Source organism: Coenobita brevimanus, chromosome 86 (assembly GCF_032717465.1).
Source record: "Coenobita brevimanus isolate Jiangsu-jjx chromosome 86, ASM3271746v2, whole genome shotgun sequence".
NCBI lineage: Eukaryota > Metazoa > Arthropoda > Malacostraca > Decapoda > Coenobitidae > Coenobita > Coenobita brevimanus.
In genome coordinates, this window is record NC_137039.1 from 32,816,100 (window position 1) to 32,834,255 (window position 18,156).

Below are 18,156 nucleotides of genomic sequence, written 5' to 3' on the forward strand. Positions count from 1 at the left end.
AGCTACTGTTATTGGACCTCTCTCTCTCTCTCTCTCTCTCTCTCTCTCTCTCTCTCTCTCTCTCGTACTTCTGTGGCTGGGGAGCAAGTTTTTTATATTAATTGAAATGATGGATTACCTCGTTAGGACTGTAAAAGTTCTGTGCCTCTCTCTCTCTCTCTCTCTCTCTCTCTCTCTCTCTCTCTCTGCCACCTCTGCCCCTCCTGTGTGTGTGTGTGTGTGTGTGGTTGAGAGAGAGAGAGAGAGAGAGACGGGAAGTAGGTTAGCCTATTAGGGTAGGAAGGGAAGTTGAAAGAAAGGAGTGGCCGTGTTTGATAAGGAGAGAGAGAGAGAGAGAGAGAGAGAGAGAGAGAGAGAGAGAGATGGATGCAGAATGTAAATGAAAGCTTAATGAAATTGGGAAACTGAGCAAGAATGCGGACCAAAAAGTGGAATGGAGTGAATGCAGCTGTGGACGACGAGAATGTGGAGGAAGATAAGATAAGGAGTGTGGAAGTAAGGAGAGTGATGTGGAATATTGAGGAAGATGGAGTGTAGGGAGGAAGACAGGGTGAAGTGATGTGGAAGTGGAGGAGGAGGGTGAAGGAAGTGTAGAATGGGAGGTAGGGGATGAGGAGGACATAAAGGGAATTGAGAGTTATGCTGGAAGGGATATAGGAGGGGAGTGTGGAAGGGGAAGTGGGGAGGAAGTAGGGATAGGCTACGGCATGAAAGTAGACGACAGGAGAGCAGGATGGAATGGGGGAAGAGAGGCAGGGCGAGAGTATAAAAGAAGAGGTGGGGAGGAATTTGTAGAGGTAGAATGGAGGTAGCAGACGGGGAAGGGATGGGGAATGGCGAATTAATTGAGAAGGAAGCAACATAATGGCAAGGAAGGTAGGAGGAGGGTAGGGAAGAGGAAATGGGAAGGAAATTAGGGGAAGAAACTGAGAAGGAGAAAACAGAGTGAAATTTGGGGAGGAACGTATTATGAAGGAGAGCTGTGTGATGGAAGGTGATTGGGGAAGTGAAAAAGTTACTGCCGAGAGAGAGAGAGAGAGAGAGAGAGAGAGAGAGAGAGAGAAAGCAGTGACTCTGGGTACATTAATTTTGTTAATTACCAGCAAACATAGCCCTGGTCAACGGAACAATAGGCTTCAGTGTAATAAATCCCTGCTTTGCGTGAATCGTGTGTGTGTGTGTGTGTGTGTGTGTGTGTGTGTGTGTGTGTGTGTGTGTGTGTGTGTGTGTGTAGAGATAGGATCTGTATGTACGAGTATGTACTGTATGTATCAGGTAGGGTGTGTATTTATGTATGTATGAGGTAGAGTATGTATGTATGTATTTATGGATGTCAGTGTATTAGATAAGCTACCGGTATGTATGTATATATGTAGGCATGTATGTTTGCATGTAAGTAGGTGGATATTAGATAGGGTATGTATGTATGTATGTAAGTAGGTGGATATTAGATAGGATATGTATGTATGTATGTATGTGATAGAGATAGGGTATGTATAAATTTAACGTTGTTGCTCGTATGACACACTCCCACCTAAATAATATCGTTTGGCCTTAGTGGGAACAATACGTTATTATTAGTCTTTATTTTCGTCTGATAAAGATCCCAAACCTCCTTCAGCTCAGTTAATGGTCAAAGGTTGTCAGACTGGAGGATAAATTTGAATAGTATACCTAAGACTCATCAAATTTCACGCCACCATGACTAAGTATTCAGGTTCTATGATTGGTCCAGTTCCCTCAGATGAAAATAAACCCACTATAAATTTGTCCCTACCGAGAGAAGGTTAATGGTAAATATATAACACTCAAGCTCCAATGGCTCCCTCTCAGGTGAATAAAATCTCTTGGCGTTCTCTGGAATAAAGTACGAGTTGTCGCGACCATCGGAGAGTTAACGAGGCGGCAAATTTGACGGCAAGCAGCTTGGAGTCTCGCGCTGGCCGTAACTTTGACGAGATTTTGCGAGAAGTTAGTGACACCGTTGCCGTGACAACCGGGTTCTCGCGCATCACGAGAGAAGACGAGAGGTGGCGAGAAAATGTGTGTGATCGAGTTTGGGTACACCTTATTTGTATTATTGCTCGCTGTGAAAAGTTTGAGGACATTTCATTATTGAACTTCTCATTTTTTATGCTTTTCAGTGAATTCATCTAATAAACCGCACCAACTTTTTTCGCCTATACACTTCTTTCGCGACTCAATTTTCCCTCAGAATATTCGTACGGGTCGCCAATGTAAAGAGGCATATATATTCTCCTCCTCCTCCTCCTCCTCCTCCTCCTCCTCCTCCATCTTCTTCGTTTAAACCCTTCTTCGTCTGAACCACCCAAAGGAAGAAGAGTATGGGAAGAATAGTGTTTGTTTATATTGAAGGACGCCATTTTCGCCCCAGTACCCTGAATGGTTTGGTTAGTTTAAGTTACATTAGTGACCCTTTATCTGCGAGAGAACTGTGTAGAGAAAAAATTGCATCTTTTTGCGAGTTATTCACGTTATCAATTGATGAAAATGGTGAAATCCACGAATGTACTGTCCGAAATATTTACCTCGTCTACATAACCGAATGATTAAGAGAGAGAGAGAGAGAGAGAGAGAGAGAGAGAGAGAGAGAGAGAGAGGGTCATTAAGCTGTGGCAGGAATACAGTAAAATTCATTCCTTTTAACTTGACTGTAAATTTTGTCCTTCTGCAGCTTATTTCCCGTAGCTCATTGGCAAAAGAAGACAATACTACTACTCAGCATCCTTTTCTTAACACTTCTTTGTGATTAGCACCATTTTCTAGTGTATTCTCTTGTTACAGGTCAGCATTCAAGAAGGAAAGCTGACAATTTTATACCAAGTTAAAGTGAATAGAGTATAGTTATCATTGTAAAATACCGAGAGATGGAAATGTTGGCGGTGTCTTTCGCTGGCTCGAACTTTGCGAGATTTTTCGAGATACCAATAAGTAAGCGACGCCGTTACCATGACAACCGTGAGGGGACGGGGGAAACGTGTGTTGTATTGATAGGGTACACAGGTTAATTATCTTTTGCTTTGCCTTTTGATAGCCAGACGTCCCACCCGAACCCACTAAGAAAGAATGAAAGAAATCGATAGGGTGGGTGAGCAGGTGAATGGGTGAATTTTGTAGGGAAGTGGGTGGCTGTGTGTGAGTCCAGTAAGAATGAATGAAAGAAATCGATAGGGTGGGTGTGTAGATGAATGGATGAATTTTGTGGAGCAGTGGGTGAATTTGTGTTTTCCCAGAGGACAAGGCAGGAGTCGGGCTTATGTTGCTAGTAATTACTTGAAAGGTTTGGTACTGGAGAGGGACGCCTTCATGTGGCAGCACTGATAAACCTAGGCGGTGAAGATGTCCATAAATTGACCCTCAACTCCCTTCCTATCCCCCCAAGAGGAGAATAATGGTCTAGAGGCGAGGGTAATTTCAGCCTGGAGTCCACTGGGTTCATGTTTAGATGAGCCTAGGGTTGCAACTGCTACTATTGCTAAAAGGATTAATGGAGACCTCGCTACATGCATCATACATACACTGGGAATGCCACTCCTGAATGAAGACAAATGGGGCACCGATATAACTAGGTGGCTCCACTTACTGGTTGTACAAACGCCCCTCAGCTGCTTTCCTGTCCTCCACAGTGAGAATGGTGGACTGCACAAGGGCAGCTTAAGCTTGTGGTCCAGTGGGTTTATGTTTCAGATGAACTTGGGACCACAACAACAAGACCAATATCCTGTGTGACGTCAATCCATGGTCCGCGCGAGAGACGTGGTCCTTTGTGGTTGTTACCTGCAGTGGGACCCTTGCAGGATGAAGGACAACCAGATTACCTTGACGCATAGATTAATGAATGGATAGATGGATCGATAGATAGATGATAGATTGATGTGAGCGGATTCAGATATAAGGCAACCACGCAAATGCGCATTAAATTTAGACTATTTTTTGACTATTTTTTGGAAGTTGAGTTTATGACTACAAAGTGGAAAGAAACAAGATTACACCGGAACCAAAGTCGAAAGTGTCCTGAAATGAAGCAAAAGAACTTCATTATCCCCCTGGACCACTTCAGTACGGTGATTTCTATTTTATTCTTGCTGCTTAGAGGTTTTATTCATTTTGTAATAGATTTATAGAACTCGAGGGGTTAATTATAGCCTTCATTAACCATTTCGCTATGCCAGGTCCTTCCGTAGTTGGATAAAATCGTCAGCTTATCGTGGTGCTGGAGAGGGACCTATTTCACGTGGCCAACCAGCTCCACTGACTGGTTATACAAGCATCCCTCAGCACCCTCCCTGGCGAACTGCAAGGGAGGGACAGCTTCAGTCTGCAGTCCACCGGGTTCACGTTTCAGATGAACCTGGTGTCACAACTGCTACTGAATAAAATCGTCTGGAGATGGCAAGAATATCTGTAAAAGTTCGTCATCGGATTGAACGGGTTAAAATAGATACGTTCAAAGCTAAGTGTACGGGTTAAATTAGATACGTTCACAGCTAACACACAATGGGAAAAGAAACAAGATTAATTCGAAACCTAGTCGAAACAGCACTTAAAAAATGAAACCGGGCGATTGTCAACATCCCCCCTCTGTATGGGCAGGACTCAATCAACCCCAGCTTCCCGTGCAAAACAAAAGCAGAGCGCGGATCCCTATGGTAACAGGATCCGGAGTGAGATTCGATCCTCTTAGCCGAAACAAGCGGCCATGTTGGTATACCGAGACAGGGTTATGGTGATCCGATTATGGAACAGATTGGTGGAAAGAGAGAGAGAGAGAGGAAAGTCATCATCGTACTGTTTAGATCTAGGGCATCTTTGGTTTACTTAATCGTCAAACGTTTTTACTCACCATGGGAAGTACGCCTCGTAGTGAACGGGGTTAGGAACAGCCCTCACTACCACTGGTCTATCCTAAGCAGATTGAAATGGCTGGAATGTTGCAGGAGTGGATTATTGATGACATTCATGTAGTAAACAGATTAATTCCCTTCAACCCAACGACGTTATATTCGCTTCATTGTTGCTTCTACCAGACAGATATAAAGAAAGCACCCTTGATAGAGGGGGTTGGGGAGAAGAACGGGGTAATAGGATGGGAGTTAAGGGAAGGGGGTCAAGGGGAGAGTGGGGGGAATATGGGAGAGGAGAGGGGATGTTGTGACGGCTGTGTTGTTTTTCCCCTTTTCGTCTCTAATTCTGTCTCTATCACCAGGATTATTTGCACCGCGGAGAGAGGTGAGTCGTGATAGGTTTTTGTGATGTGATAATTTTGGTGATGCGTGAGGAGATTCTTTTTCTTTCTTTCTTTTTTTTTTTTTTACAGGTGAGATGATACTTTTTGTGAAAATTTTTGCATGTTTCGGTTCTGATTTTGCCTGTCACTAGGATTATTTTCACAGACAAAAATAATTGAAAGGCGATAGCTTTGGTGACGCTTGGGATTGATTCTGGTGGCATAGAGAGAGAGTTATAGAAATATGATGTTTGTGCTATTTTCGACTATAATTCTCTCTCTCTCTCTCTCTCGATTCACCCATGCTCATTGTCTCTGGGACGTATCCTAAGTGGAAAAGGAAGCCTCTAAACACCTTTTCCTTAGCGATTTATTTATCCTATTACACCTTAATATTTTCTTACATGTTACTTATGCCGTTTCAATACTGACATAATTTCTCCATACACATCAGACAAGGGGTTATTGTTGGTGTTTAATTTGCAGAATAAATCACTACGGAAAAGGTGTTAAGCATATCCAGAACCATTTAGAATACGTCCCTCTAGCACCAGGGACAGTGCTAAGTGGTGCTGAGGTGATGGATTAGGTGATATATTGTGATGGTTTTGGCTTTTTTTTTTTTTTTTTTTGTGAGAGCCGGCCATAAATCCTGCGCCTATCTTTAAAATTTTCCAGGCCGAGAGCGAGAGAGAGAGAGAGAGAGAGAGAGAGAGTTAGTATCTGGATGCTGTGTAAGTGGATGGTGAAGAGAGAGAGAGAGAGAGAGAGAGAGAGAGAGAGAGAGAGTTAGTATCTTAATATTGTGTAAGTGGTAATGGTGGAGTTATGGTGGGGGTGGCAGTGGTGGAGGTTGGGAGGAGTTATGGTGGTAATGGGAAGGGCTGATCATTGTAAACACAGTCGCTACTAGACGCTCTGTTTTTGATGGGGTTCACTGGGAGTTTGTGTGTGTGTGTGTGTGTGTGTGTGTGTGTGTGTGTGTGTGTGTGTGTGTGTGTGTGTAGATAGAGTAGGAGGTCCGCAGACGGGTACATGGTTGGAAGAAAGTAAATGAAACAAAAAATGGTTGGGACTCACTGATGTTGATGTTTGGCTGTGTAAATGGCGGTAGTGGAGATGGTAGTGATAAAGTTAAAATGGTCCTTCCTCTTCTACTTCCTCTTCTTTTTCCTCTTTTCCCCTCCTTCTTCTTCTTATTTTTCCTCTTTTCTTCTTTCCTCTTATTTTTCTTCTTAGAGTCCCACTAAATTCGATGGACCAAAAATATCTACAGTGCAAGAGAGAGAAATGGTTTTGTGTGGACGTTGTGTGAGTGGGTAGGGTCATAGTGGTCGTGCTGATGGAGTTATGATAGTGGTGATGGTAGTGAGTGGTGTATGGGTGATGGTCGTAGCAATGTAGTGGTAATTTTAATGGTAGTTTTGGTGACTTTTTTTTTGCGATAGGTGGTCAAAAGTCTGTCCCTGTCGTGAAATATATCAAGAGAGAGAGAGAGAGAGAGAGAGAGAAGGGTGGTCGCATCCCGTGATCATTTATAAACACACTTTTCTTTTTTTTTTAATGAAGTTTTTCCGGTTTTATCAGCGTCAATTTTTTCTTAGTTCGGCTCGCAGTTGAGAATATGGACTCCTGTATTATTTTTTAAAGTGGATGAAAAAATAACATCGAAAAGAAAAAGAAAAAAAAAAAGAAGCTCAAATTTAACTCCTTCAGTACTGTGACGTCTTGTTTAATTCTTGCTGCCTCCAGACGATTTTTATTCCTGACACCTCCAGACGATTTTATTCCTGATCCCTCCAGACGATTTTATTCCTGATCCCTCCAGACGATTTTATTCCAGCTACCTCCGGACGATTTTATTCCCAATACCTCCAGACGATTTTATTCCCGATACCTCCGGACGATTTTATTCCCGATACCTCCAGACGATTTTATTCCTGATATCTCCAGACGACTATTCCTGATATCTCCAGACGATTTTATTCCTGATACCTCCTGACGATTTTATTCCTGATACCTCCAGACGATTTGATTCCAGATCCATCCAGACGATTTGATTCCAGATCCATCCAGACGATTTTATTCCTGATCCCTCCAGACGATTTTATTTCTACAACGGCCAGGCCACTTTATTTTTTGCTCTTGGTGGAAGGATTTGTACTAAGAAGAGGAGAGTCCATTTGGTACTGAAGAAGCCAGTCTGATGGAAGCCCGGCAAGTGAAACAAGTGATGAATGGGGTCTTGGAGTGATTACGCGACACTGGGGAAGATTGGAGGGGGATGGGACGAAGATAAGGGCAGGAGATAAGAGGGAAGATGATAATGAGAGGGAGGGAGGTAAAAGAAGAAGAAGAAGCGGAATTAGAAAGGGAAGGAGGAGGATGAAGAAGAAAAACAGTTAGAGAGGGAAAGAGGGAAGGAAGAAAAAGAGGAAGAAGAAGATGATGATGATGATGATGATGACTTAGAGAGGGAAGAAGATAAAGGGGAAGATTAAGCAGTAGGGAGGGAATGTAATATGCAATTGAAATAAAATGAACTGAGGAGAATAAGGGGGAGTGAAGAAGGCGGGAAGATAAAGGGTGAATGGTGAGGCTGCGAAGAATAATGATTTAAGGAGAGGGAGAACAATGGTGGGAGAGGAAGATGGTGATGCGAGGAAATGGAGCAGCGAAAGGGAAATGAGAGAGGCCAGAGAGGGAAGAAAGTAAGGGAAAGTTAAAGGTAGAAGGAAAGGGAGGGAAAGACTGTGAAAGGGGCAAAGTGAAGTAAGGGGAACATAAGGGACCGGAAAGGAAAGAAAGTCGTGCAGAAAGAAAGGGAGAAAGAGAGGGAGGAAAAGATGAAAAGGGAGAGAATGACGAAAGGGGAATAAGAGAGAACGAAGAGGGGAACAGGATGAATCGGAGAGGAAGGTGGAGAAGGAAAGAGAGAGGGAAAAAGAGCGAGGAAGGACGAAAGAGGAAAGGGAAGAAAGCGGCGAGAGAGAAATACGAAAGAGCGGAGAGGGAAGATGAAAGGTGGGGGACAGGGAGTAACGCTAAAAGAATTGATGACGCAAGAGAGAGAGAGAGAGAGAGAGAGAGAGAGAGAGAGAGAGAGAGAGAGCATATAAAAGAAGACAGCATTTCGTATTGTTTGCATTTTTAGCCTCGCCGTCAATTAAGAGTGCATTGTGCGTTTCAGGAAGTCCTTTGTCTCGTCTCAGTACACCAGGAAAGCTAAATATATATTGTTCCTGTGTGTGTGTGTGTGTGTGTGTGTGTGTGTGTGTGTGTGTGTGTGATGACGACGTTAGTGGGAGCGAGAATTTGGTGTGGTGATAGTTTTGGTGGTGCGCGGGGATAGTTTTGGTCGTATGTGGTGATATAATTTGTGGTGATAGTTGTGGTGATTTTTTTTCCCTCATATTCTCTCCCATCTTTCTCTACCTCCTAGCCCTCGGTCAGCCTCTTCTTCCTCCAGTTACACGCACTTCAGCGCACACACACACACACACACACACACACACACACACACACACACACACACACACACACACACCTCAAAGTGTTTATATTCTGCTATTAATCGCCGTCGACTAATTAACCCCATGTCATCCACTAATAAAACACAAAATAGCCTTCATATTAAACTGGAATAATCGCTTGGCATTTTCCGGATGTGTATTTCTCAGCGGAGAGCAACAATTATTTTATGGCTGATTACGAAGATCTGATTACGAAGAGGAAATATATGAAAAAAAAGAGAGTGCGTGGGAAGAGAAGCAATGGGGAAAGGGAGAGAAAATGGAGATTAAAAGAAAAGAGACTGACAAAGAGATCTAGACGTAAAATCGAGGAGGACGCAAAAATGAAAGGGGGAGAGAGGTAAGAAAGGGAGCGTGAATGAAAGATAGGTTATTAAAGTGAGAAACGACAGTATCAGATATAAAATGAGAAATCGGAAGACGAATATTCAGGAAAAGGAAGGAAGAGAGAGAGAGAGAGAGAGAGAGGAAATGGGAGAAATGAAAAAGAAAGGAAAAGTCAAACTGAGACAAAGGAACACGAGTAAACAAGGTACAAATTTGACCAACTAGCTTACGGAGGACAAAGATCAGAGAGAGAGAGAGAGAGAGAGAGAGAGAAGAGGGTATGGCTGTTCCAAACTAACTTACAGAGGAAGATCAAAGGCATGATCTAAGACGAAGGGACTCGGACATAGGCCCGTGAGAGAGAGAGAGAGAGAGAGAGAGAGAGAGAGAGAGAGAGAGAGAATATTATCTTTACATTTTACGAGTTCAAAGAGGTTATCGCTCCCCCTGCCTCCCTCCGTCTGGCCCACCTGAGCGGGGCGCCACCTGAATGGTTTGGCTGCTTAGAGAAATCTGTGCTTCATTCAATATCTGGTATCATATTTTCCGTCTCTGTGTTGCCATTACCGAGCTTGTGGTTGGAAAATGATGGTGGCGGGATGTGTTGCGTCACCACCACCACCACCGTCACCATCCCTAACCCGCTAACACTGGCATTCTCCTGGTGACACAGTGGCATTTGACATCAGTACGAATCAAGTCATGCTCCCAGGTACTTGGAAATTAATTCGAATTCTGTACGCCAATTTAGCTTATGAGAGAGTAGGAAATATAGTTACATAATCAGAAGGAGTTAGAATTCCGCTAGTTAGACAGTGCGTGTATTTCAGAATTTCCCAGAAAAATACTACAATAACTTGACTACCTCTAGATTATACACCAGATCTAGCAGAATATCGCGAGCTTGCATACCGCTGGCAATCGAAATTTGCCGCTAGATAGGCTTGGATATCTCTAGATCTGGCACCAACTGCACTGACCTAGAAACCTTGCACACCTGTGGGTCTGGGGCGCTCAGGTGCTGCTTAACTTCACCTAATTAATGATTCTCAGTGAGTATTGTCAAAACAAGTGGTGATATGCGGTGTGTTTTAGTTATCCAGAACCCAGGTTGCTGTTGTTGTTGCCTCAAGGTCATCTGGACGACCTCTGTGGACTGCAGGATGAAATTGTCCTTCTATAGTCCACTATCCTTCCCACAGGGGATAGAGAGAGAGAGGGGGGAGGGATGAGGGACGTTTGTAGAACCCGATAAAGAAGCCTCCCATCATATCGGTGGCACTTCATCAAAGCGTCCCTCTCCATCATCAGAGTCAGATTCATAATAAAGGCAATTTACCATCAGTTCTGTGTCGTAGCTGTAATTTATTTTCACAGGAAGGACAAGGAGGCTGCAAACTCCTCTCATGCTCATCCTTCAAAATAAAATCAAAGCTCTGTGTACATTTTTTTTTTATCGCCGGCGCTGATTTACCGTGACGTAATCTTATAATTTTCTCGGGAGTTATGGTCATTTTCTTTCCAATTTTATAACCTTGGCTTACGTGGTTTATTTTTACTGTTTTATTCGTGCATCTTCCAGACGATTTCCTTCAGCTTTGAAAAGGCCTCTCGTATTGAAGGGTAAGTGAAGGCTTTATCTTACCACTCCACATCGAAAAGTCTCCCCAGGTCCGAATAAATTAATCAGGGGATGTCAGAAATAAAATATAATGACGTCCTCGTATCAAAAGAGGTATGAATAGGGTGGGCAGTATTCTGAAAAGGAAAAAAAAATAAGGGAATCCAGAAGTATTATCCCTAGACTGCCCAGCGAAAATAGGCAGGATGCAAATATAGGGTAGGTGTAAGATTCATAGGTGTAAGATCCAGTAAGTGTAAGATTCAGTAAGTGTAAGATTCAGTAAGTGTAAGATTCAGTAAGTGTAAGATTCGGTAAGTGTAAGATTCAGTAAGTGTAAGATTCAGTAAGTGTAAGATTCAGTAAGTGTAAGATTCAGTAAGTGTAAGATTCAGTAGGTGTAAGATTTAGTAGGTGTAAGATTCAGTAAGTGTAAGATTCAGTAAGTGTAAGATTCAGTAAGTGTAAGATTCAGTAGGTGTAAGATTCAGTAAGTGTAAGATTCAGTAAGTGTAAGATTCAGTAGGTGTAAGATTCAGTAAGTGTAAGATTCAGTAAGTGTAAGATTCAGTAAGTATACGATTCAGTAGGTGTAAGATTCAGTAACTTCACCCAGAATGCATACTGACTCAGTACCCAAGCCCCTGCAATTTCCCTCATCATCCCTCAAAAGAAACCCTTTGGAGAATTCTCGTAATAACATGACCCCCCCGAGAGCTGGCCTGTAGAGTAGCTAGGTAGATAGGTAAATAGACAGATAGATAGATGACAGATAACTAGGTAAATGGTTTAGAATTTTAGGGATTCATTCTGCTAACACGAACACAAGAAGTATTAGGCTAACCCTTGGTGTGAGAGGGGCAGGTCCAGTAATGGTGGAGGTCCATATATTAATCTAATGAAGAGGATGAGAGAGGTTGGTGCTGGTGGTGGTAGGGTGGGGGAGAGGCTGTCAGGAGCAGAGAGAGAGAGAGAGAGAGAGAGAGAGAGAGAGAGAGAGGAGAAATATTATAATTGTCTTAGGGTAACTGATCTTGCACGCCATAAATATACCCTCATAAATACAGTGGCACAAGTCCAAATGTTAATATATGAATGTATGTCATCTGTTGCACATAGACTGCTGGGTCTTTAGAATGAATGATTAAACGTCCAGAATAGAAAAAAATAAAGAATACAAACTTCCACAGTGCGAAACACACACACCAGACACACACCTATCGACATAAACACTACGTAAACAAAGAATGAACACACACCATATTCAAACTCATACTCGCAGGCACCTATATCATTGGCGCATACGAACCCGTGCAAATTATATCTATATACCCACATATACATTCTCTCTCTCTCTCTCTCATACGTACACAGAAACACACATGCATTCCTAAATTGAATGGTCACCCAGCCCTCATCCCCTTGCCCTCATGCGTACACAAACAAATCTCCAATTCACAGTTGTGCATACACCCACACTCAGTTACGTACAGCTTTACACACACACACACACACACACACACACACACACACACACACACACACACACACACACACACACACACACACATACACACAAACGAACCACTTTCAGGAGGTAAATGGGACTCAGAAGTGCTTGCAGTTCTGTGTGTCACCATAGCAACCTCTGGCCTCCACACACACGACACACACACCTGACACCCCCCCCACACACACACTTACACACACAACACGCATACACACACCCCTGACACACACACACATTGTCTCACACACACCTTGCATACTATTACACATCTGACTCTCTCCTCTCTGGTTCACACACCTTATCCTTGACACACCTGACTGACATACGTGTCTCATATCTGGCTTATACATCTGGTTCACACACACCTGACATACCTGACACTCCTAACACCTGACACACACGTGGCTTACACTAGAAACTCACACATCTGACACCTGACTCACTTAAGCCTCACATATCTGACACATGCACACCTACTCACATGCTTGACCCCTCACACACACACACACACACACACACACACACACACACACACACACACACACACACACACACACACACACACACACACCTCATTTACCTACTTCACACACTTGTTTTGGCTGAAGCGAGAAGGCAATTTGAAAAAGATATAATAAGGACCAGGAAAGAAAATCGTCACTTCACAGGAACATTTAGAAACAGTAAAAACAGATGAATACAATCTCTTTGAAAGCGGATTTGCTCGACAAATTGATGTAATTAATAAAAACTGTTAAAAAAGAACAACCCAGTGGAAGTGAACTGCAGATAAGAAATTTTTGCCAATATGATAAAAAAAAAAAAAAGTATCCGGAAGTGCTGTAAGCGAAATAATCTGTCAAAAAGAAGTAATTGATTAAGCAGTAGCAAAAGAAAAAAAAAATGCTGAATATGACCTAACAAAAATTTTCGAAAAACAATTAAAATGACGGAAACTGTAAAATATTATGGGAAAAAAAACGGTAACCGGAAAAGAAAAAAGAAGAATGCGACTTGAAAAAAATCTGTAATGAGACAGGACGCTAAAAAAAAAGAAAGAAAATGAAAACGCGACAAAAATCCGCATCAGAGAAAGCAGCGAATAATGAAAAAAAAAAAAAAAAAAAAATCACCCGCATCAAAAGAAATCCATAAAAATTAATGAAACCACAGGAAAGTACAGAGGAAAATGGATGAAAAAGCAATCGTGAAAATCAGAACTGAGCTTCAAATGAGGGCGAACAGGGCACAACGGGGCCCCATTAGCCAAATTTCCGGCTGCCTGTCCATTCCGCTGGGTAGACAATGTGCAGTGTCGATGTGCCGCCAAATTTGCCACGCTATTTCTGATTTTCCCACGGCTCTTTGAATTTTCCCACATTCGAGCCAATATTCCCACTCCTTTGAATATTCCCACGCTCGAGCCAATATTCCCACGCCTTTGAATATTCCCACGCTCGAGCCAATATTCCCACGCCTTTGAATATTCCCACGCTCGAGCCAATATTCCCACGCCTTTGAATATTCCCACGCTCGAGCCAATATTCCCACGCCTTTGAATATTCCCACGCTCGAGCCAATATTCCCACGGCTCTGAATATTCCCACGCTCGAGCCAATATTCCCACGCCTTTGAATATTCCCACGCTCGAGCCACTATTCTCACGGCTCTTTAAATATTCCCACGCTCGAGCCAATACTCCTACGCCTTTGACTTTTCCCATGATGCCAGTTTTTCACCACAGTGTCTATTTTCCCCCTTTTTCGGAATTTCTCTTACTTCTACCAGTTTTTCCAAAGCCTTTCTAATTTTCCGAAACTCTTGTTAGCTCTCCCACTCTCCAACTAATTTTCTAAGGTTCCCACACATTTTTCACTAGTTTATCAAATTTTCCCACGCTTTGACCAGTTTTCCCACGTTCCTACCAAGTTTCCTATTCCCCTGCCAGTATTTGCAACCCCACAACCCCACGCTCCTACCAATTTCCCCAAGCTCCTACCAATTTCCCAACGCCCCTACCAATTTTCCCACGCTCCCGCAATTTTCTCGCCCTCCTGTCATTTTGCCCACGAAGCTCCATATGTCATTAACGATATATTGATGATCCAGGTAACTCATCTGTACCTTGGCTATTGCATCCTTGCTCTCACTATCGTTCCCACATGGTAGTATTTTCATAACACTAACTCCTTCACTGCTATGGGGTCTTGTGTGTTTTATTCTTGCTGTGTACCTACGATTTTTCTTTTGGTCAGGTGAAGGGATCAGTTATAGTCTTCATTAAATCCTTCACAAACTGAATAACATCGTCTGGAAATGGCAAGAATGAGATAAAGAAATGTTATCGTAGTGAAGAGGTTGGCAGTGGGTTGGTGATCTGGTTACCGCATATGTATCTTTTTCAGCCTTTTTAATTAGAAGACGTGTATATTATTATTCATGCTGCCACTAGACGATTTTATTAAGTGTAGGAGAGGCGTTTTGCAGTGAAGAAGTCAAGGAAGGCTGTATCTGACCCCTTCACTTTTAGAAATGAATGAAAGTGAATGAACTGAATGAATGAATAATGAAATAAATAAAATAAGAAAAACTATCCTGAGGTGAATAAAACCGTCTAAGGGCAGCACTCACAAAATATTTAAGAAACACGTAATCGGAATGAAAGGGTTAGTCCACGCCCTTCCCATATTTCATACACGCCCATAATTTGACAGTATTAGCGTCACCTCCCTCGTTAGTAGGATAGAGTGTAGCCTTTGCCAGTGTTTCAACAATATCTGTTTTCAGTTTGTCGACCCTCTCTATACTTTTTCCAAATATGATCCTCGGTTTTTTAAGGCGTGATGGGGAAGTGAATGTATGATTCGAAATCCCCTTTTATTCATTTTGACAGCTCCTTACACTTGCCTGTTTTTTTTTTTTTTTTTTTTTTTTACCTACGACATATAAACTTCCTCCTTAAAAAATAAATCTTATGACAATATGCTTAAAAAAAAAGAGGCATTTCACGATTGTGCAGTCGACACGCTTCACAAATGGATTCCACAGTTTGTCCAGTCACGCTTCTGGCATGGGGTGAGACTGGCATATATGATGGTACAAGAGGAGTGGTATGGTAGTAAATCATTGTATTATCTGTATTTGGGAACTATATTATATGATCTGAGAACGATCGTGAAGTCACTTTCTTGATCTTCACATTTTTCCCTGCAGTTCTGAATTTAAAGATCGCACCCATGTGATATCCCACACTTCTGGATTCCACATTGTGTTTAAGCATATTGACTAGCGTTGAGTGCCATTCGAGGTATTTACATATTTCTTAAAGCATACGGTCATCAGTTTCAGTGCCTAAAAATGTCCTCATGACGCTTTCAAAGTTAAACTGACCCATTTGAAAATAATCACAGGTACTTGCAGAACTCGACGTGTTTTCGAAAATCTCTGAAAGCTCGGTAGCATTTTCCAATGACCTTTTTATTCCTTTTAATTGGAAGGCGTAATTTTCAGTGTGTTCTTACGGCCTTCAGACGATTTGATTGAGCCTTCGAAGTGGATTTTATGTGGCCTTTATTAACCCGCCCATCACTGTTTACGAGAACTCCTTGAGTGAATTAAAATCGTCCGGTAGTTACAAGATTAAAATAAAAATACAGTACTAAAATAATAAAAGAAATGGCGTACTATCATTGAAAGGATAAGATGAAGGAAAGTTACTCATTTTCTTGCAAAATTTACAGATTCCTTTGAATATTTCCACAAAAACTTCCAAAATGTCACGTTCCCATTAAAATTTTCCCAAACTAGCCTTGAGTTTCACCATCTCCATTAACCCATTTTAGGACATTTATTTCTTCCAGCTGAATAAAATCGTCTGGCGGTATCCATTATAAACATCCAGGTAAGCGTAAATTTTCAGGTAGTGTAAAAAAGATATCTTTTATTTAAGTTTTCAAGCGTTAAATGTTTCTTGCGTGTGTAAAATTCCAGATCTAAACACACACACACACACACACACACACACACACACACACACACACACACACACACACACACACACACACACACACACACACACACACACTCCCCGCAACAAATCCGTCTGCAGTAATGATTTCCCGAGATTGTGCGGAGTGCGGGCGCAGCATCATTATCTTCCGCGAAATGATTGTCAACATTGTGTCGCCTGAATGTATTTGGCGCAGTAAATGATGAGAAAATGGATGTGGGGAGGAGGTAAGAGAAGGCGGGGTGGGAGGATAGCTGTTAAAAAAAAAAAAAAGTAGGAATGAAAAACTAATATGAAAGCAATATAAAAACTGGCTGCACATCACGAAAAAAAAAAAAAATAGATATTAGCAAAGGCTGATGAGCTGAGGAGACATTAGTGGTTCCTTGTCCGTGATATCGCTAGGGACGTGAATCAGAGGAGAAAGACCCAGGTATATTTCGTTTCTTCTCGGTCGTTCATGAGGAAAGTTGGAGAGGTATTTGTGAGCGTTGATACGGAGAAATTTATTTGGCTGTTTGGCCCGTCTGGGGAGGTAGCAGAGGGAAAAAGGAATTGTTGAAAAGTTTGATACTTTTCATTCAGTTCCATAGTAGTATTATTATTATTATTATTATTATTATTTTATTATTATTATTATTATCATTATCATCATCGTCATTATTATTATTATTATTATTATTATTTTTATTATGATGATTATTATTATTATTATTATTATTATTATTGGTGCAGTGTTTGATAGAAGAGCCAACCTGAATGCTCCTGAGATGGGGGACAACCATTCATTTGGTTTAGAATATTCCTCAGTCCACTTCCCTTTACCTTTAATTCATAAATTGTTCAGTGTATTACCAATAGCTATTACCATGCATAGTATTATGTGTTCTGGCAAAGGATATATAACTTGAGAGAGAGAGAGAGAGAGAGCATTACCCATCCACCCAAAACAAAGATGAAAGTAAGATAAGTGATAGTAGGGTTGATGAGTTTCAGAGACTTAATGTAATTGGGGAAAAATGAACAAATGTAAATTGAAGGAAGTGAGAGAACAAAGAACTGATTAATGCAAAGTGATTCTCTCTCTCTCTCTCTCTCTCTCTCTCTCTCTCTCTCTCTCTCTCTCTCTCTCGTACACACCTCATCTTCCTGTTTCATATAGCGAGAATCAGATGTACAGAAGCGTCATCATATTGAAGAGATTAACGCATTCCTTTACATACTTGCCTCTAAACACCTGCTTTGCACACCTGTCCCACGCACTTATGTTTCCTGTTCACTATACTAGTGAGAATTAAAAAAAAAAATGTCCCTAGGTTGAAGAAGTTAGTCTGTTCCTGTAAAGACCTGCCTTACACACCTGTCCCACACACCTGCCCAACACTTCCGCCATCTACACTTGTCCTTCTTGCTCACACCTGCCCCACACACTGTCCTTCCCATTTACTGTACACACCTGACCTGCACACCTGTCCTTCCTATTTACTACACACACCTGTCCCACATACCTGCCCAACACTTCCGCCATCTATACCTGTCCTTCTTGCCCACACCTGTCCCACACACCTGTCCTTCCTATTTACTACTGTATACACTCCTCTCCTACACACCGGTCCTTCCTGTTTACTATACACACCTGTCCCACATACCTGTCCTATATATTTACTACACACCTGTCCTACACACCTGCCCAATACTTCCGCTTTCTATACCCGTCCTTGCCCACGCCTGTCCCACACACCTGTCCTTTCTATTTACTATACAAACTTGCCCAACACTTCGCCATCTACACCTGTCCTTCATGCTCACACCTGTCCCACACACCTGTCCTTTCTATTTACTATACGGTCCTCAGTCTGAAGGTGCTAATTAGCTGCTCTACACGCATACACAGACTGCCTTAATAAC

At 42.1% G+C, this 18,156-nt stretch overlaps 1 protein-coding gene across 1 annotated transcript in view; it reads left to right on the forward strand.

The window, feature by feature from the left end:
- The first annotated feature begins 414 nt into the window (after window positions 1–414).
- LOC145410655 (G-protein coupled receptor GRL101-like) overlaps window positions 415–18,156 on the forward strand; it is a 121,714-nt gene continuing 103,972 nt past the window's right edge. Inside the window, exon 1 of the mRNA XM_080280769.1 lies at window positions 415–495. Within this exon, the coding sequence (XP_080136895.1) occupies window positions 415–495 (81 nt within the window). The remainder of the gene's footprint in view (window positions 496–18,156) is intronic.